At 42.5% G+C, this 21,539-nt stretch overlaps 1 protein-coding gene across 1 annotated transcript in view; it reads right to left on the bottom strand.

Annotated features, from left to right (window-relative positions):
- Positions 1–21,539, bottom strand: part of map1b (microtubule-associated protein 1B) — a 165,655-nt gene that overhangs the window by 15,979 nt on the left and 128,137 nt on the right. The window contains exon 5 of the mRNA XM_068029566.1: positions 15,297–21,264. Within this exon, the coding sequence (XP_067885667.1) occupies positions 15,297–21,264 (5,968 nt within the window). The remainder of the gene's footprint in view (positions 1–15,296; positions 21,265–21,539) is intronic.

The following is a 21,539-nucleotide window of genomic DNA, read 5'->3' on the forward strand; positions in this document are numbered from 1 at the left end:
TGCAGGCGCTGGTAGCCCAACAGTACCTTGGTCAAGGTATTCATCATGCCTAGACAGTGCACACTGGTAGATGATTCAACCACTGGGGGGTCTAAGTTGTCCTTATCTGACGTCTACACACAATGGCGTAGAGTTTTATCTTGGGTGGTCGTTCTAAATGGAGGGTTTCACATCGCCACCAGTTATATGCCCCACCATATTCAGTTCAATTGTGTATTACCATCCAAAACTTCCACCCCATACATTTTCCAGCAAGAAGCACCAAACAGTGATTAGCAGCGGGAACTCTGGTTGATTTTTTTGTCCTCCTTAACCCAGGGCCTTTGAAGCCATAAGCTTTGGGGTCTCCTGTTATCTTGGCTGAGATCAGTGAAGCTAGCACAGACTGGCAACTGAACCTGAAGCTTTCCTTGTTTTATATTGGAGTTCTCAATTAGATGGTTCCCTCTACCCAATGATGGGCAAACCTGTCATGGATTTTAATAGACATGGGGCATTTTGTTTTAAACAGTTGGCTTTAGCTTGAACTAAATCAATCCTATCTCTGCTGTAGTTACAATGGGCTGAATTTAGTGCAGCCATTTGGAGCGGGAATAGTAGTGTGAGGGGACAGAAAATTGCATTGGAAGCGTCTGCCCCAAAATCCGGCGTCGTGATATTGGTTCTGAATTTAGTCAGCGGCGGGAAATCACCAATGCAGCATCGATGCCCCAACGCAACGGGAATGTAATTTAAATTGTAGAGCACTTATTTTTAATACATTTGCATCGAATTAATCGTGATTCAATGGGGGACTTGGGATTAAGTGGACCGCAGTTACCCTTATGTGCTTTCGGATTCCCAGCCTTTAAAAGCTGGCAGCACCAGTGCCACAATGGGTTGGCAGCCATGACCAGTGCTGCATAGGAGGAGGGGGGAGCAGAGGCCATTGTCGGCCTACAGTGCTGTAGAGTAGCCAGGAGGATCGTGTTCTCGGCTACTCTGCAAGGGATGTCGGAGTCTCAGGCGCTCTGCAAGGGATGGGGGGGGGGGTGGATTTTGGGTTTTGGTGGCTGTATTGGGAGACCAAACTGTTGGTGAGATATTTGGTTTTCCATACTGCTGGATGAGAGGGTCAGCTATCAGCAAGGGTGGGCACTGTGGGCCATCAGGGATTCTGCTGGGAGAAGTACTAAAAGCATAGCTGCCAAGGCAGTGTCATCTCAATATTGACAGCACTCTGGAGGCCCACTGGTCACATGGCATTGGTCTCATACACCCTGTCTTTTTGGACCCCTGTGGCATGATGCGGCACCTCCAACGGAGGGAGGGCCAAGAGTCATCCGTGCCTGCCCATGAAGCTCCACAATGAGAGCAACAGCAGCCAATAATGCCAAGAAGGGCACACCTGGACCGGAGAGTGTACCAGACTTGAATCAGCTACCTCCATATGTCTGAGTGGCACTGTCAGCAAAGACTACGCTTCTCCAGGGAGACAGTGACTGGATTATGCACCCTGCTGCAGGACCAGTTGTGACCTATGGTGTTATCTTCCAAAATTCTATAGATTCTGGAAGGGTTCCTACAGACTGGAAAGTAGCAAATGTAACCTCACTATTTAAGAAGGGACTGAGAGGGAAAACGGAGAATTACAGACCTGTTAATTTAACGTCAGTAGTAGGGAAAATGTTAGAATCTGTTATAAAGGATGTGATAATTGGACACTTGGAAAATAATGATAGGATTGGGCAGAGTCAACGTGAATTTTTGAAAGGAAAATCACATCTGAAAACCGGCTGCAGTTTTTGAGGATGTTATTTGTAGCAAAGAAAAAGGAAAATCAGTGGATGTGGTATATTTGGATTTTCAGAAGGTTTTTGATAAGGTCCCGCACAGGTTAGTAAGCAAAATTACAGCACCTTGTTTAAGAAGGGTAGCAGGGAAAATCCAGGTAATTATAGACCGGTGAGCCTGACGTCAGTGGTAGGGAAGCTGCTGGAGAAGATACTGAGGGATAGGATCTATTCCCATTTGGAAGAAAATGGGCTTATCAGTGATAGGCAACATGGTTTTGTGCAGGGAAGGTCATGTCTTACCAACTTAATAGAATTTTTTGAGGAAGTGACAAAGTTGATTGATGAGGGAAGGGCTGTAGATGGCATATACATGGACTTCAGTAAGGCGTTTGATAAGGTTCCCCATGGTAGGCTGATGGAGAAAGTGAAGTCGCATGGGGTCCAGGGTGTACTAGCTAGCTGGATAAAGAACTGGCTGGGCAACAGGAGACAGAGAGTAGCAGTGGAAGGGAGTTTCTCAAAATGGAGACGTGTTCCACAGGGATCCGTGCTGAGACCACTGTTGTTTGTGATATACATAAATGATTTGGAGGAAAGTATAGGTGGTCTGATTAGCAAGTTTGCAGACGACACTAAGATTGGTGGAGTAGCAGATAGTGAAGGGGACTGTCAGAGAATACAGCAGAATATAAATAGATTGGAGAGTTGGGCAGAGAAATGGCAGATGGAGTTCAATCAAGGCAAATGCGAGGTGATGCATTTTGGAAGATCCAATTCAAGAGTGAACTATACAGTAAATGGAAAAGTCCTGGGGAAAATTGATGTACAGAGAGATTTGGGTGTTCAGGTCCATTGTTCCCTGAAGGTGGCAATGCAGGTCAATAGAGTGGTCAAGAAGGCATACGGCATGCTTTCCTTCATCGGACGGGGTATTGAGTACAAGGGTTGGCAGGTCATGTTACAGTTGTATAAGACTTTGGTTCGGCCACATTTGGAATACTTCGTGCAGTTCTGGTCGCCACATTACCAAAAGGATGTAGATGCTTTGGAGAGGCTGCAGAGGAGGTTCACCAGGATGTTGCCTGGTATGGAGGGCGCTAGCTATGAAGAGAGGTTGAGCAGATTAGGATTATTTTCATTAGAAAATCGGAGGTTGCGGGGGGACCTGATTGAGGTGTACAAAATCATGAGAGGTATAGACAGGGTGGATAGCAAGAAGCTTTTTCCCAGAGTGGGGGATTCAATTACTAGGGGTCACGAGTTCAAAGTGAGAGGGGAAAAGTTTAGGGGGGATATGCGTGGAAAGTTCTTTACGCAGAGGGTGGTGGGTGCCTGGAACGCATTGCCAGCGGAGGTGGTAGACGCGGGCACGATAGCGTCTTTTAAGATGTATCTAGACAGATACATGAATGGGCAGGAAGCAAAGAGATACAGACCCTTAGAAAATAGGCGACAGGTTTAGATAGAGGATCTGGATCGGCGCAGGCTTGGAGGGTCGAAGGGCCTGTTCCTGTGCTGTAATTTTCTTTGTTCTTTGTTCACATGGGATTGGGAGTAATATACTGGTACGGATTGAGAATTGGTTAACAGACAGAAAGCAGAGAGTAGGAATAAATGAGTCATTCTCTGGATCGCAGGCTGTACTAGTGGAGTACTGCAAGGATTAGTGCTTGGGCCACAGCTGTTCACAATCTATTTAAATGATTTGGATATGGGGACCAAAAATAATATTTCCAAATTTGCTGATGACACAGAACTAGGAGGGAATGTAAGTTGTGAGGAAGATGCAAGGAGGCTTCAAGGGGATTTAGACAGGCTAAGTGAATGGGCAAGAACATGGCAGATAGAATATAATGGGAAGAGGTGTGAAGTGATCCACTATGGTAGAAAAAACAGAAAGACAGAGTATTTCTTAAATGGTGAGAGATTGGGAACTGTTGATATCCAAAGGGACCTGGGTGTCCTTGTTCATGAGTCACTAAAAGCTAGTATGCAGCTGCAGCAAGCAATTAGGAACGCAAATGCTACGTTGGCCTTCATTGCAAGGGGTTTTGAGTACAGGAGTAAAGTAGTCTTGCTGCAATTGTATAAAGCCTTGGTGAGACCGCACCTGGAGTATTGTTTACAGTGTTGTCTCCTTATCTAAGGAAAGATATACTTGCCATAGAGAGAGTGCAACAGAGGTTCACCAGACTGATCCCTGGAATGGCAGGATTGTCTCATGGAGAAGAGACTGCAGAAACTGGGTTTGTATTCTCCAGTTTCGAAGAATGAGAGGTGATCTTATTGAAACTTACAAAATTCTTACAGGGCGTGACAGGGTAGATGTGAATAGGATGTTTCCTCTGGCTGGTGAGTCTAGAACAAGGGGACACAGTCTCAGAATAAAGGGCAGGCCATTTAAGATTGAGATGAAGAGGAATTTCCTCACTCAGAGGGTGGTGAATCTGTGGAATTCTCTACCCCAGAGGACTGTGGAAGCTCAATAAATGAACATGCTCAAGACAGAAATTGATAGATTTCTGGATACTAATGACATCAAGGGATATGGGGACAAATGGCATAGAGGTCCATGTTCAGCCATGATCTGTTTGAACGGCGGAGCAGGCTTGATGGGCTGAATGACCTACTCCTGCTCCTATTTCCTATGATCCTTTGGATTTGGGGGTCACCCTATGCCAGTGGCCCTGAAGATCACAGCGGCACTAAACATTTACGCATCTGGATAATTCCAAGGATCCACTGGGGACATGTGTGGGGTCTCCCAAGCAACAGCCCACCACTGCATCAAGGAGGTGACCAATGCCCTATTCAAGAGGGCTGGTGACGTGTGCTACTGAACTGACCCTGACAGTTAGACTGAGAGGGCCATTGGATTCAGGGCCAATGCTGGATTGGGCCGGGAGCAAGCTGTGATGCCTCCTTCCCCATGTCCCACTTCCTCCTGTGTAGCCACTTGCAATCACTGGAAAAAGAGAAAGGTGTGGTGCACTCACCTTGGCAGAACACAGGAGGTCATTGACCCTCTTGTGGCATTGTACCCTCTTCCTGGGGGTGACCCCATGGCTGATGACCTCCTCAGTGATCTCCATCCAGGCTTGCTGAGTCAGGCGAGAGGACCTCATTTTGCCATCGCTGCAGAAGTGGATCTCCCGCCTTTCCCTTGCAGGCTGGAGGAGAATCTGTAGGGAGGCATCACTAAACCAAGGGTTGGGGGGGGGGGTGGTGCGGGTGGCTGGAGTGGTCCAGGAGTCACTGCATCACCGGTCTCAGTTGTGAAGAGCAAGCAACAAATGAGTCCAAGGCAGCAATGAAAGCAGGGCTGGCAGGGATTTAAATATGGTGCCAAGACCTGCTCCAGAGTTTTCGGACATTATATTCAGTGTCTCGCATCCCGTCCCCGCCAGGTGAATGACTGGGCCCCACACCATCATTACGCAAAGTGAGCACCCACCACATGATCACAGTGGGCTAACTACCCACATGACTAGCGAGAACAGCGCCCACTTCCGGGTCCACCGCCGGGCTCACTAAATTTATTTAGGGCTGGTATATTTGATATTTGTCCCAGACTAAAAGTATAGACATCCTCTGCGCTCAGTTATAAAATGCAAACATAACCATTCACACTTCAAGCACTGAATCAACCATCTTTTCGTTAGTTATTGCCTAAAATGCATTAAAACATGCAGGTTTATTGGAAGTGTTTGCTGTGAAAATATGAGACAGATTTGGCAAGTGCAAGCTTGTTTATGCATGTATAGTTTTTTTTAAAAATTGGCAATAAAGTTGCTGGAATTGTAAGAGCAACAGTGATTTTTTTAAAAATTCTTTCACAGGATGTGGGCATCACTGGCCAGGCCAGCATTTATTGCCCATTCCTAATTGCCCTTGAGAAGGTGGTGGTGAGCCGACGCCTTGAACCGCTACAGTCCTTGTGGGGTAGGTACATCCACAGTGCTGTTAGGAAAGGACTTCCAGGATTTTGACCCACTGGCAGTGAAGGAACGGCGATATAATTCCAAGTCAGGATGGTGTGTGACTTGGAGGGGAACTTGCAGATGGTGGCGTTCCCATTCATCTGCTGCCCTTGTCCTTCTAGGTGGTAGAAGTCACAGGTTCGGTAGATGCCGTCGAAGGAGCCTTTGTGAGTTGCTGCAGTGCATCTTGTAGATGGTACACACAGCTGCCACTGTGCATCAGTGGTGGAGGGAGTGAATGTTGAAGGTAGTGGATGGGGTGCCAATCAAGTGGGCTGCTTTGTCCTGGATTGTGTCGAGCATCTTGAGTGTTGTTGGAGCCGCACTCATGGAGGCAAGTGAGTAAACCTTCTCTGAACTGCTCCAAAGCAGTTACATCCTTCCTTAAATAAGGAGACCAATTCTGTACACAGTATTCCAGATGTGGTCTCACCAATGCCCTGTATAGCTGAAGCATAACTTCTCTACTTTTGTATTCAATTCGCCTCGCAATAAAAGATAACATTCTATTAGCTTTCCTAATTACTTGCTGAACCTGCATACTAACCTTTTGCAATTCATGCACTAGGACACTCAGATCTCTCTGCATCTCAGAGCTCTGTAATCTCTCACCATTTAGATAATATGCTTCATTTTTATTCTTCCTGCCAAAATGGACAATTTCACATTTTCCTACATTATACTGCATTTGCCAGAACTTTGCCCACTCACTTAACCTCTCTTTACCCCTTTGCATCCTTCTTATGTCCTCTTCACAAGTTACTTTTCCTACCCTACCTGTGTGTCATCAGCAAATTTAGCAACCATACCTTCGTTCCCTTCATCTAAGTCATTTATACAAAATGTAAAAAGATGAGGCCCCAACACTGATCCCTGTGGCACACGACTCGTTACACCTTGCCAACCAGAAAATGACCCATTAATGCCTACTCTCTTTCCTGTTAGCTAGCCAGTCTTAGAACTATAAAAATGTTACTGCACAGAAAGAGGCCATTCAGCCCATCGTGTCTGCACCGGCTGACAAAACTATCCGCCCAATCTAATCCCACCTTCCAGCATCTGGTCTATAGGCTTGCAGGTTACAGCACTTCGGGTGCAGGTCCGGGTATCTTTTGAAGTTGATCTTCTATCCATGCCAAAATGTTACCCCCTACACCATAAGCTTTTATTTTCCACAATAACCTTTGATGTGGCATCTTATCAAATGCCTTCTGGAAATTTAAGTACAATACATCCACCAGTTCCCCCTTATCCACAGCACCTGTTACTTCTTCAAAGAACTCCAATAAATTGGTTAAACATGATTTCCCTTTCACAAAATTTTCCATGATTACCTTGAATTTTTTGAAGTGCCCTGCTATAATGTCTTTAATAATAGCTTCTAGCATTTTCCCTGTGACAGATGTTAAGCTAACTGGCCTGTAGTTTCCTGCTATCTATCTCCCTCCCTTTTTGAATAAAGGAATTACATTCGCTATTTTCCAATCTAAAGGAACTTTCCCCGAACCCAGGGAATTTTGGAAAATTAAAACCAACACATCAACTATCTCACGAGCCACATTCTTTCAAGACTCTAGGATGAAGTCTGTCAGTGCCCGGGCACTTGCCAGCCTGCAGCTCCAACAATTTGCTCAGCACCATTTCCCTGGTGATTGTAATTTTCTTTGGTTCCTTCCTCCCTTCCATTTCCTGATTTACAGCTATTTCTGGGATGTTTCTTGTATCCTTTATAATGAAGACCAATGCAAAATACCTGTTCAGTTCATCTGCCATCTCCTTATTTTCTCTTTAGTTCCCCAGATTCACTTTCTCTTGGACCAACACTCACCTTGTTAACTTTTCTTTTTCAAATATCTGTAGAAACTCTTACTATCCTTTCTTATATTTCTCGCTAGCTTGCTCTCATACTCTAATTTTTCCCTCCCTATTAATATTTTAGTCGTTCTTTGCTGCTTTTAGGACCCATTTTGTCCAATCTTCTGACCTGCCACTCTTTGTGCAATTATATGCTTTTTCTTTAAGTTTAATACTATCTTTAACTTTTTTAGTTAACCATGGATGGTGGGTCCTCGCTTGGAATTTTTCTCGTTGGAATGTATCTATTCTGTGTATTCTAAAAATATCCCCTTAAATATCTGCCACTGCATCTCTATTGACCTATCGCTTATTCTACTTTGCCAGTTCACTTTTGCTAGCGCTGCTTTCATGCCCTCATAATTGCCCTTATTTAAGTTTAAAATACTAGTCTTGGACCCACTCTTCTCTCCCTCAAACTGAATGTAAAATTCAATCATATTATGATCGCTGCTGCCTAGGGATGCCTTAACTATGAGGTCATTAATTAATCCTATCTCGTGGCACAATACCGGGTCTCGTGTAGCCTGCTCTCTGGTTGGCTCCAGAACGTGCTATTCTACGAAACTATCGCGAAAACATTCTATGAACTCCTCATCTAGGCTACCTTTGCCCATCTGATTTTACCAGTCTGTATGTAGATTAAAATCCCCCGTGATTATCGCCGTACCTTTCTGACAAGCACCCATTATTTCTTCCTTTATACCCCATCCTACTGTGTGGTTACTGTTAGGGGGCCTGTACACCACTCCCACAAGTGACTTCTTGCCTTTACCATTTCTCATCTCGATCCAAACCACTTCTACATCCTGGTTTCCTTAACTTAGGTCACCCCCTTCTGTTGTGCTAATATTATCGTTAATTAACAGAGCCACCCCTCCACCTTTTCCTAGCTTCCTGTCCATCTGAAATGTCATGTACCCTTAAATATTCAGGTCTCAATCTATCTCATTCTGCAGTCATGTCTCTGCAGTGAACATCCCCACTTCTGACCTTATGAAGGCGGGGGGGGGGGGGGGGGGGGGGAAGGTCATTGATGAAGCAGCTGAAGATGGTTGGGCCTAAGACACTACCCTGAGGAACTCCTGCAGTGATGTCCTGGGACTAAGATAATTGACCTCCAACGAGCACAACCTGATGAACAATGGGACAAACAGTGTATCTCCTTGACCAAATAAGATTTAAAGATTGAGAAATAAACTGAGAAGGAAGGTGATCTGGAGTGGATGAATTCATTGTCAAAGTAGGTACAGAAACAAAAATAAAGGGAAAGAAAGATTGGGTTAAGAGAGGGAAAAAAAGTAAGAAAAATACTTAAATTTAAAATTTTACATTTTTAAAATCTCGTAAAACAATTCACAACCTGAAGGAATGAGATTCCACACTTACAATGTTCACTTTCTGGGCAGGAGAGGTTGAATGACACTCATTATCAATTTTTACATCATTAAAAAGGTACTTACACTCTTAATTACTAGATTGAACTTACTGTGGCAAGTTTAATGGGAAATTAATGTGAAAATGCAGCAACTTCATGAAACTCAGGGAGGTTAAATGCAAGATGTCATTTGCTTGAAGCTAATAACAGAGCAGTGCAAATTAGCCATTCGCAATTCATGGGGTACATCTTCCTCACTCCAAGTTGCTGGCCAATTTGGGCATTAATAGTGAGTGTAATTCAGATGTCTGTATCTTTTTAGGAAAATCAGGTCCAATGTTTCAGGTGTAAACAAACGGTCAACACATGAAACAGTAACTGGTCTCTTCTCTCCCCAGGTGCTGACTGACTTGCTGTTCCCAGTGTTTTCAGCTTTTGTTTTAGACATTACGAGTCATTCTTTGTTTTCTACATTACTATGCTTTACATTTATTTCTTTGGGGTGACTGACACTTTGAACTGTGGAAAAATATATGCCCAGATGTATTTCAATCTAAATCACACTATAAAAAGGGAACTTTATAACTACAAAAGCCAAGGCCATTTATTTCTCAGTGCATTCATTTTAATTAAGAAGTGCACATACTCAAACAGGGAGAAAGTGGTAAAAGATTGTTTGTAATGCTACTCTATATCCTGCTCCCATTCCAAAATGTGTTCATGGAAATTAGTAACACAAAGTACATTTTGCTTATCAAAACCAATTATGTCAATCAAGAACAACTTGGTCAGAATTATGCAGTAGGACAGCAGCAGAAGGAAAGAACAAAGAAAAGTGGGGTTGAGTTCCAGTTCAGAATGGTGTTACACAGGACAAGATTTCAATGTATCCACAGCACTCAAAAGTAAATGGTATAGATGAGCTTTCAGTTCACAGCTAGTGCAGCAGCCATTGCTGAGTAACTTTTAGTGCACTGGGTTGGAAGAACAGAACAACCTAAGAATACAGAAAGCAGATGAGCTCAAGTCTTGGAGAACAAACACTGCAGACAGTAGATTTAGCACAAGAGCATGAAGAACCAGGTAGCTTGACAAAGGTGCAATAAGGTTGCAAGTTGAACAGAGAGGGGGCATTGTTGCACACTGACAGTTGATGGAATGCCACCAGAAAAAAAGAACAGTACATCTAGGCATGGTGTCTATGCAATGTTTTCATTCTGAGGCTGTCAAATGTGACAGAGCTCCATGAAGGAGAGGAATAAAGAATAACTGGCTTTTTGAAGGTGTCAGCTACATTGAGCAGCCATGCCCAGTGACACCTTTGCACAATCCTTCACAGCAGAGAACAGGACAGGGTCTCAAGTCCAAACTCTTTGGGATCAAAGTAGCACTAAGATGACAAAAAGAATGGAAGGTTGTAACCAAGCCAACCTTCCACGGTAGATTCAATTATCTGATACATGACCTGGCCAGTTCACAGTGTTCTAAGGACTACTGATGACTGACGAGCCAGCCTGGCTCAATAATGGAACATCAAGGGATATGCAGGTTAATGTCAGATGGTATTCATCCCACTAAGGCTCTAGATATCCTGAAAGCCAATACCCTAATGGATAATAAAAGCAAAATATTGCAGATGCTGGAAATCTGAAATACAAACAAGAAGTGCTGGAAATACTCAGCACCTGTGGAGAGAGAAGCAGAGTTAACGTTTCAGGTCAGTGATCCATCATCAGAACTGGCAAAAGTTAGAAATGTAATAGGTTTTAAGCAAATAAAGCGGGGGTGGGGTAAGAGATAACAAAAGTAAAAGTGTTGATAGGACAGAGTCACAGAATAACTGACCAGAAGGTCATGAAGCAAAGGCAAACAGTATGTTAATGGTGTGTTAGTGCAGAGAGGGTATTAAAGGATAGAATGGACCCTAATGGATAAGGCAGGTCTAGTGGAACAAGTAGCAGGAAGCTTACCTACATTCTGTGGTAATAAACCGCAGTTTTAGTTGGTCCAACTCAAGGAGTACGTTTCAAAAGAAGAGGAAAATATGGCTCATAATCAACCATTTAACTCCTTGAGGAATACTACAGCAAAAAATGCACCAAAATCGTAGAACAAGAGCACTATGAGTGAACAAGTACTCAATCATTTAGTGTATTCCTGCTTCTACTTAACACTAACCTTTACAGAAATTGAGGTTTCGATACAAGATGGAATACAAGCAAGAGTCCAGAAGGTTGTGTTGCCTGCCTGGTGCCAGGGTTCAGAACATCTGCTCAGGGCTGGAGAGGAACTTGCAGTGGGAGGGGAAGGATCCAGTTGTCGTGGTCCATGTGGGTGCCAATGACATAGCTAGGAGAAGGAAAGAGGTTCTGCTTAGATTATGGGCAGTTAGGGGCTAAATTAAAAAGCAGAACCTCAAAAGGTAATAATCTAGAGATTATTACTTGAGCCACGAGCAAATTTGAGTAGGGTAAATAAGATTAGAAAGTTAAATGCATAGCTCAAATATTGGTGTAGGAGTAAAGGGTTTCGATTCATGGGGCACTGGGGACAGTGGGAGCTTCACCTGAACCGTGCTGGGACCAGTGTTCTGGTGAGTCGTATAACGAGGGCAGTAAAGAGGGTTTTAAACTAAAGTGGGGGTGAGGGATCAAGTGAGGGAAGATGTGATAAATTAAAGAGAGAGGACAAGGCAAGAGAGCAAGGGGATTGATAATCTGAGTGTGGCAGGAAGGAACAGAGCATACAAACTTAAGAGTGCACCAGAGATAAGGCTAGATGTTGTGAAAATAATAAAAAGACAGAATTAAAGGCACCCTATCTGAATGCACACAGCATTCGCAACAAGCTAGATGAATTGACGGCACAAATGGAAGTAAACAGGTATGATCTAATTGCCATTACGGAGATGTGGCTGCAGAGTGACCAAGGCTGGGAACTGAATGTCCAAGGGTATTTGACATTTAGGAAGGATAGGCAAAAAGGAAAAAGAAATGGGGTAGCGCTGTTAATAAAGGGTGAGATCAGTACATTAGTGATAGAGTATGTTAGATTGGAAAATCAAGATGTAGAATCAGTTTGGGTGGAGCTAAGAAACAGCAAGGGACAGAAAACATTGGTAGGAGTTGTTCATAGGTCAAACAGTAGTGGTAGTGTGGGGCATGGCATTAATCAGGAGATTAGAGAAGCATGTAGCATGGCTAATACAGTAATCATGGGTGAGTTCGATCAGCATATAGACTGAGCAAACCTAAGGAGAACACTGCTGTGAAGGACGAGTTTCTGGAGTATGTTAGGGATGGTTTTCGAGAGCAGTATGTTGACGAACCGACTAGCGAACAGGCTATTTTAGATCTAATATTATATAATGAGAAAGGGCTAATTAATAATCTTGTCAAAGAACTTTTAGGGATGAGTGACCATAATATGATAGAATTCTACTTAGTTTGAAAGTGAGGTAGTTCAATTCAAAACTAGGGTCTTCAATCTAAACAAAGGAAATTACGAAGATATGAGGGGCAAATTGGTTATGGTCGATTGGGAAACAACGTGAAAAGGTATGGCGGTAGACAGGCAATGGCTAGCATTTAAAGAATTAATACATGGTTTATAACAAATTAAAGTTCCTTTGTGGCACAAAAACCCATTAGGAAAAGTGATCCAACCACGGCTAACAAGAGAAGTTAAAGATTGTATTAGATCAAAAGAAGAAGCTTTTAAAGTTGCCCAAAAAATTAGTAAGCCTAAGGATTGGGAGCATTTTAGAATTCAGCAAAGGAGGACAAGGAAACTGATAAAGAAAGAGAAAATAGAATATAAAAGTAAACTAGCGAGAAACATAAAAACGATTGTAAAAGCCTCTATAGGTATGAAAAAAGGAAAAGATTGGCAAAGACAGATGTGGGCTCACTACAGGCAGAGACAGGAGAAATTATAATGGGGAATAAGGAAGTGGCAGAGAAACTAAACAAATACTTTTCAAGGAGGAAGATACAAAAAATCTCCCAAGAGCACGGTGAGAACCAAGGGACTAGCGAGAATGAGGAACTGAAAGAAATTAGTATTAGTAAAAGAGTAATACTACAGAAATTAATGGGACTGAAATCCCCTGGACCTGATGATCTACATCGCAGAGTGTTGAAAGAGGTGACTGTAGAGATAGTGGATGCATTGGTGGCCTTCATCCAAAATTCTATAGATTCTGGAATGGTTCCTGAAGATTGGAAGGTAGCAAATGTAACCGTACTGTTAAGGAAAGGAGGGAGAGAGAAAATGAGGAACTACAGACCTGTTAGCCTGACATCAGTGGTAGGGAAAATGCTAGAATCTATTATAAAGGATGTGATAACTGGACACTTAGAAAATAATGGTAGGATTGGGCAGAGTCAACATGGATTTATGAAAGGGAAATTGTGTTTGACAAACCTGTTGGAGTTTTTTTGAGGATGTAACTATCAGAATAGACAAGGGGGAACCAGTGGATGTGGTGCATTTGGATTTTCAGAAGGCTTTCGAAAACATTCCACAAAGGAGGTTAGTAAGCAAAATTAGAGAACATGGGATTGGGGGTAATATACTGGCATGGTTTGAGAATTGGTTAACAGACAGAAAACAGTGAGCAGGAATAAACAGGTCATTCTCAGGTTGGCAAGCTGTGGCTAGTGGGGTACAGCAAGGATCAGTGCTTGGGCCCTAGCTAGTCACAATCTATATCAATGATTTGGATGTGGGGACCAAATGTAATATTTCAAAATTTGCTGATGACACAAAACTAGATAGGAATGTGAGTTGTAAGGAGGAGGCAAAGAGGCTTCAAGGGGATTTAGACAGACTAAGTGAATGGACAAGAACATGGCAAATGGAATATAATGTGGAAAAATGAGAAGGTACCCACTTTGGTAGGAAAAACAGAAATACAGAGTATTTCTTAAATGGTGAGAGATAGGTAAGTGTTGATGTCCAAAGGGACCTGGGTGTCCTTGTTCATGAGTCACTGAAAGCTAACATGCAGGTGCAGCAAGCAATTAGGAAGCCAAGTGGTATGTTGGCCTTTATTGCACAAGTATTTGAGTATAGGAGTAAAGATGTCTTACTGCAATTGTATAGAACCTTGGTGAGACCACACCTGGAGTATTGTGTACAGTTTTGGTCTCCTGACCTAAAGAAGGATATACTTGCCATAGATGGTTTTTTTAGGGCGGCACAGTGGTTAGCACCGCAGCCTCACAGCTCCAGCGACCCGGGTTCAATTCTGGGCACTGCCTGTGTGGAGTTTGCAAGTTCTCCCTGTATCTGCGTGGGTTTCCTCTGGGTGCTCCGGTTTCCTCCCACATGCCAAAGACTTGCAGGTTGATAGGTTAATTGGCCATTATAAATTTCCCCTAGTATAGGTAGGTGGTAGGGAACTATAGGGACAAGTGTGGTAGGAATATGGAATTAGTGTAGGATTAGTATAAATGGGTGGTTGATGGTCGGCACAGACTTGGTGGGCCGGAAGGCCTGTTTCAGTGCTGTATCTCTAAACTAAACTAAACTAATCTAAAGAAGGACTGCAACGAAGGTTCACCAGACTGATCCCTGGGATGGCGGGATTGTCCTATGAGGAGACTGGGCCTGTATTCTCTAGAGTTTAGAAGAATGAGAGGTGATCTCATTGAAGCATACAAAATTCTTACAGGATTCGACAGGGTAGATGCAGGAAGGATGTTTCCCCTGGCTGGGGGGTCTAGAACCAGGGGGCACAGTCTAAGAATAAGCAGTGGGCCATTTAGGACTGAGATGAGTAGGAATGTCTTCTCACAGAGGGTGGTGAATATGTGGACTTCTCTACCCCAGAGGGCAGTGAAGGCCCAGTCATTGAATATGTTTAAGACAGAGATCGATAGATTTCTAGATATTAAAGATATCAAGGGATATGGGGATAGTGTGGGAAAATAGCGTTGAGGTAGAACATCAGCCATAATCTAGTTGAATGGTGGAGCAGGCTCAAGGGGCCGATTGGCCTTCTCCTGCTCCTATTTCCTATGTGGGAGAATTTCCACATAGTTTAAGCCACAGGAGTTTCTGTAGTATTCTCCCAATTTCCTGCCATAACTTCAGTGGATGATCAGCAGAAATCCTTGAAAAATGGCTTAAATTCTTCCTGGGTTTCCACCAAGGTTATGGAAGGAGATCAAGAGGACACTCGTGGAAATTCCGGGCAAATACATTTATTTATTTTAAAAGAACTTAAATACTCAAAGTGTGATATTCTGGTTCTAAATTGAATTATTCAATATCAGGTCACTATACAACAGCTAAGCATTTTACCTGGATTTTTAGTAGTATGTGTAGATTTTGAATTTGTGGTGTTAGTGACATTCTTTGCTTCTTTGTCATCACCTCGAGCGGCCTTTACTTCTGGATTAGTGCTAGCTTTGGCTCCTTTGTCCACTGAATCCTTCTTTTTAGGAGAAGCTGTTTTTGCAGTTTTATCAGACGATTCCTTAGCAGATGCTAGTGTATTTGTTCTGGAAGGAGTGGTGGAATGCTTTGGTTTGCTGTCAGCTTTTCTGGAAGGAGAGGAAGACTTTGTCTTTGTGGCCTGTTTTTTCGTCTTTGTTCTCTCTTTAACCTCTTTCTTCAATGGTTTATCTGCCTTCGCCAAGCTCTGTTCAATAGGCAATGCTTCAGGATCTACCATGCAAACATCCGGATGTGGTGGAGGAGGACTAGGGTCCTTTAACGGAACAGGTGGTGGATCCATTTGCCTGTGTACAAGTGTTCTGTCTGTAGGAAGAGTTTCTGACTCATCTTCAGAATCTAAGGCAGCATCTGCAGTGATGGAAGGGCATTCTTCTGTTCCAGGAGGAAAATCTGAATCAGTCTGTGATGGAGCTGACTCGCTGACTGACGTTCCTGGGGTATCATCACACTGACGGGCCTGCTGCTTTCCACCAGATGGTGGTTGGGCTCCTCCACCCTGTGTCAGTGGTCTTTCAAGATCTTCAGGGGCATCATCTTGCTCAAAAAATTCTAATGGGCTTGGATTGATGAAAGAAGGGGAAAGATCAGCTATATTAAGCTTGAATGAAGTAGGAGTTTTAAAACATGTATCGGCACTATGTTGAACTTCTGTTGGATACGCTGTTCTGGATGCAAAATGTCCATCTCCAAGCTCATCTTTGGCTTTATCTAGTTTGCTACTGAAAGCCTCAATTTCTTCCATGTCTGACTGCACTGTTGGAATTTTGCTTTGTGAGAGGGCAGGCTCTTGGAAAGAGTGTGATGCATAAACAGCAGATACTTGCTCTGTGGATAGCATTGATGATACCACTGGAGTCTTCTCCTGTAGCAGACCCGAGCTTGATGAATCAGATGTGTGCAGATGAGACACTTCTTTTGCAAGTGAAAGAGGTTGTGAAAGATCAAACATCTGCAGTTCCTCCTGGTCTTGCAGTGGAGAACTTCTCTGTGGTGAACGAGCAGATGATATCCTTTCTGAAAGTAATGGCTCTCCAGAAATAACTGGTTTTCCAGATAGGACTGAAGCACAAACACCATATTCCTCTTGCAGTGGAGAACTTGTTTGTGGTGTCCGAGCAGATGAAGTTGATGGAGAAGCCTCTGTTGGTGGGGTTGAACCAAATTGCAAATGATCCCTTTCTTGACTATAGAATGGTCTGTCAAGTGTAGGCAAAGCATGTTGGATAAATCCAGACTCATGCATATCTGATGGGCTATAATCTACTTCAGTGGGCCCATTTTCAGATATGTGCTGGAAGCTGGCATTAAACGCAGGTTGTTCAGGAGATTGTCTGCTGAAGTCCAAAGCCAAAGACTGTTCGGGTGACTCCTGACTAAACTCCACAGACATTGTTGAATGCTCAGGTGACCTAACTTCCTGTACAGGAGTTCCGGATTTAGCAGTTTTTGGAGACACTTCTGGAGGAGAAATTGACATCGGCCTTGGGCAATCCTCTTTCGAAGGTGAAACTTCAGCTTCTTGGAAAGCTGTAGGTGTTTGAACAACAGATACTGAAAGGGATTCATCTACTTCAGTTGAATGAGGAGACCCAACTTCTGCATGCAATGAGGGAGATACGTCATCTGCTGTCGGTTCTGGAAAAGAACTTGTAGCAAGAGATGCTGTTGAAGCTGAAGCAACACCTTCTATATGGGAATAAGTGTCTTCTGCTACCACCTCATCGACAGGAGTAGCAGATTTATCTGATGTGGTTCCTTCAGAAATCGACATTTTGCTGTCTTCTTTAACAGAACCCATTTGGCTGAGATCTACCAGTGTTGGGGACAGTTCAGCTGCTGTTTTATGTGCTTCAAAGGGACCGAGTGATGGGAAGGTAGGAACGGCACTTTCTTCCACTTTGCATTCTTGGCTACAGCGATCTTTGGGGGTCAATAATTCAAAACCTGCTGCATGTTCTTTTTCAGGTGCAGCAGGACTGGATGAAAAATCATTAAATGGATAAAGATGGGGTGAAGAAAGAAGTTTAAGCTTATCACTTGTGAGTTCCATTGCACCTTCAAGAAATTGTACTGGGAATTCTTCTCCATCATTTGGAGAGCTATCAACAGGTGAACTGGAACCCAACATTGGTGGACTTCGTAACGGAGACAAAACCTTTTCTACAGGTGATTCTGAATCAGGTACAGGCTCATCCATGGGGCTATATCTTGGACTGGTCTCATCGACTTTCATATCGTCAGTTTCAATAATAATTGGGGCTGGTAATTTTCCTGTTATTTCAGTTGCAACTTTACTGTCTTTCTCATCTACTGGAGACTGATAAAATGGGGTGTGACCAGCACTAGGAGGACCAGACTGTGTGGGAGATGCCATCTCTAAGGTCTTTTCTTCAGGACTAGCACAATGATCATCTGGAACGTCATGGTCAGATGTTGTAAGATCTGTGGATGCCTTGATATCTGATGGAGTCAAATCAAAGTTGACATTGCGATCACTTAAAGGTGTCCTAGACTGTGGCGATGACTCAATTGGACTCCTTACAGGACTTAGTTTGGTTTCAAGATCTTTTATTTGATTCTCCTGTTTTTCAGTCTCTAAGTCCACCTGTTTTTCAAATTCATCAGGTTTCGGAATACAAATGCCAGGAGATGGGCACTTAAAGCACTTGTCTTCTTCAAGAGAAGATGAGGGAGATATTGTTGAGGCCGAAGCTGGATAATCATCACCTTGTGTCACTTCGGTTTTTGAAGTTTCTAATGAGAGTCCATTGTAAGTGTCAGGAACAGGAGAAAGCTTAGCTCCTTCACGACCCGGAGATATAACAGTAGTTTCAAACTTTGTCATGCTTACAAACTCCTGAGTAGGAGACTCAGTTTCTTCATTGTTGGTCTCATCACTCATAATGTCTCTAGGTGTGGACATATCATCCATTGGGGTAGGTTCACTAGAAATTTCAATTGTAGATTGAGTAAAACCTGATGTAGCTGTAAATTCTTCTGGTGGTTCTTCATGGGTTTCTTCATCAGAAACAGTTGCTTCACTTTCAAAATCAGTAGGTATTGTCTCATGACGAATGGACAATGTTTGATCAATAGCTAATGAATGAAGTGCAGAGAGTTTATCCAAAGTTGCACCAGGGGATGAAACGTTTACTTTATGTGTCTCAGTGCTTTTAGTCTGACCTATATCTTTCTCTTCATAAATTTCAGCTTCTTTGCTATCATCTACTCTATTCTTTTCATCTTCTGCCTCTTTCACAGCTTCAGCCTTTTCAAGAAAGTCTTCTTGTTCTCTATGATCATCTCCAGCTTCAGATTCTTCTGTCTCTTCTTTTTCTAGTATCTCTTCATCTTCAACTGGTTCTTCAGTTTCAATTAATTCTTCTGCTGCAATGTCATCGGTCTCAACTTTTCCCCCAGTAATGACATGTTCATGTTCAGCTTTGCTTGGAAGCATCTTTTCCATAATATCTTCTGCTAGTTCCTCAACATCTTCAGTCTCTGCCTTTTCTTCATAGTCACCAGGTTCAGAGGATTCTTCAAAAGCAGCACCTTCATCCTCAAATCTTTCTAATGTAACCTTGTTTCCAGTTTCAATGTACTCTTGAGGAGACTGTTCAAATTCACCTTCTGCTTCAGTGGTTGTTATTCCTTCATCAGGAGATTCATCTGTTTCTAAAGAATCTCCACGAATTATAAACCCTGTTTTTTTCACATGTGTAGCTTCTTGCACTTCATTATTTATCAAATTTTCTGTTGGAACAATAGATGCTTGGATTTCTCTTTTTTCTTCTTCATTAAGTTCTTCAAAGTCCTTAGTTAAATCTTCTGGTGAAGACATTAATGATCGTTCAATCTCAAGTTCATCTGTAGTCACTGCAACTACTGCTGCTGCCGCTGCTGCTGCTCCCACCATGGCAACATTTTCAATTTTGGTCTCTTTCTTGCCTGGTTTTGGCTTTCCTTTTTCTTTTGGTTTACTTGTGGTAGTGTCCTCCTTCTTTATTGGTTCATTTTTCTTTTCCACTTTGGGTTTTGTTGGTAATTTTTTGGCCTCAGTTGCAGTCACAGGTTTTTTAGTTTCCTTAGCAGGCTTCTTCAGGTCTTTCTTGACATCTTTGACATCATTTCTTTTGATTTCTTTCTTCTCTTCCTTTTTTGCTTCTTTCAATGGTGTTTCTTTTTTCTTCACTTCTTTTTTAATATCTTTCTTTGTTTCTTTCTTTATTTCTTCTCTTTTAGGTTTCTCTTCTTTTTTAACCTTTTCTTTTTTAATAACTACTTTGTCTTCCTTTGCCTCTGGCTTCACAATCTCTTTTTTCACTTCCTTTTCCTCTTTTTTCTTGTCTTCTGGTTTCTTTGTTTTAACCTCTTTCTTCACAATTTTTTCTTTTACAGGTTTTGGTTTGTTCTCAGATTTTAGCTTTTCATCTCTCTGTGTTTTCTCTTCAAGTTCCTGTTTAGCTGGTTCTTCTTTTGCTTTAGTTTCCTTCTCTTCAGGCTTTGACTGTGACTCTGTTCTGGGTTTTTCCTTCTTAACTACAGGCTTTTCCTTTTTCTCTACCTTTTGAAGTTTTTCTTTAACAGTCACTTGTTGATTAACGGCCGTAGGTTTCACCACCTCTGGTGTTTCTTCCTTGGCATCCTTCCTAACTCCTTTAGCAGTGGGTGGCTTAGAATTAGATTTCAGACTCTCCTTGCTGTCACTCCGTTGTTTCATCTTGGCCTGTTTAACAGTTGGGACAGCCAAACCAGCTGTTAGCTCTTTTTGAGTTACCACTGGGTGCTTAAGGAAGTCTAAATCTTTGAGTTTTTCTAATCCATCCAGGATATTGTACTGTGGAGCATTTCCTGGGAACAGGGCACGTACTATTTTTTCAGTTGGATTAGCTGGATGCCATACAATCAGTGATGATATTGAAGTCAAGTATGGAAATGAAATTTCTGCATCTTTGCCATTTGGTAACACTAGTCCAGTTTTAGCTTTGTTGTTACTGGACCAATGTTGCATGAAAAATTGTAGCTCTTTGCTTCCTTTCACTGGATTTAAAATGTACATTTCTAGTCTACCTACGCCCATTTTCTGGAACAGTATTACTGGATCAATAACATTTCCTACAGTCCTATACAAGGGTTCTGGTTTTATCGACAATTTGTTTAAGTACTGGAGAGTAAGGCAGGTTTCCTCAGTATTTCTCCTGACCCTGAAATTAGGTTGCAAGTTTGTCATATTTTCTGGGACATTAAGAAATACAACTCCCAGCTCAGGTGAGATTAGATTTTTCAGCCAGTCACTATTAGCAGTGGACCCTTGTGACTGCTCCTCTTCTAGTTCTGCTATTTTACGTTGCAACAAACTGTTGACTCCAGGGAGATTATCGGCTCCATTGTGGGTGAGTAGAATTGAGTCGACTCTGTCCAAATGTCGAACCAGTTTCCAGAAGCATGACTTACGATCTGAACCCCCATTTATAAGCATGTTAAATCCATTCACAGCAAACAAAGCAGAGTCCCCTCTCCCACCAGGGAAAATATAGCAGCAAGGTTTTGACAGTTTCAGGAATCCGCCTGAGGCTGGGGGCTCCAATACGTCAAAGGATGATGGTACCTCAACCGATTCTGAAAGATATTCAGTGAATTCTGAAAGTCCTTCCATTTCTGGTAGAATGGAGACAGAGTTCAGTTTTATATTGATGAAGTCCTGCAGGTTATGCTTTTCCAAGTTTGTGTTTTTCCAATCGCCTTCTTCAAGGCAGAATAATGTGAGGCTGGCTTTATTGGCTGGATGTGTGGTGCTTAGTAATTCTCCAATCTAACAGAAGAATAAAAGATAATACTTAATTAGTAGTAATTTGTGAAAGACCTCAATTAACACTGTGTTGCCTTTTATAAATAGATTGCACTACAGTCAATTCTTGCCAAATAAATTATAATTACTGATCAGGAATACTTGCATTGGAAGGAAACAATGCAATATCCTTCCATTTGTACCTTCCATTACCAAAATAAATGTAAATATTTTGAATTGCTAATTTTAACTTGGTGTAGTTAGATTATAGAGATAGCAGAACTCATAACCTGTTTGTG

The sequence above is a fragment of the Heterodontus francisci genome, chromosome 4 (genome assembly GCF_036365525.1).
Source record: "Heterodontus francisci isolate sHetFra1 chromosome 4, sHetFra1.hap1, whole genome shotgun sequence".
NCBI classification, from domain to species: Eukaryota; Metazoa; Chordata; class Chondrichthyes; order Heterodontiformes; family Heterodontidae; genus Heterodontus; species Heterodontus francisci.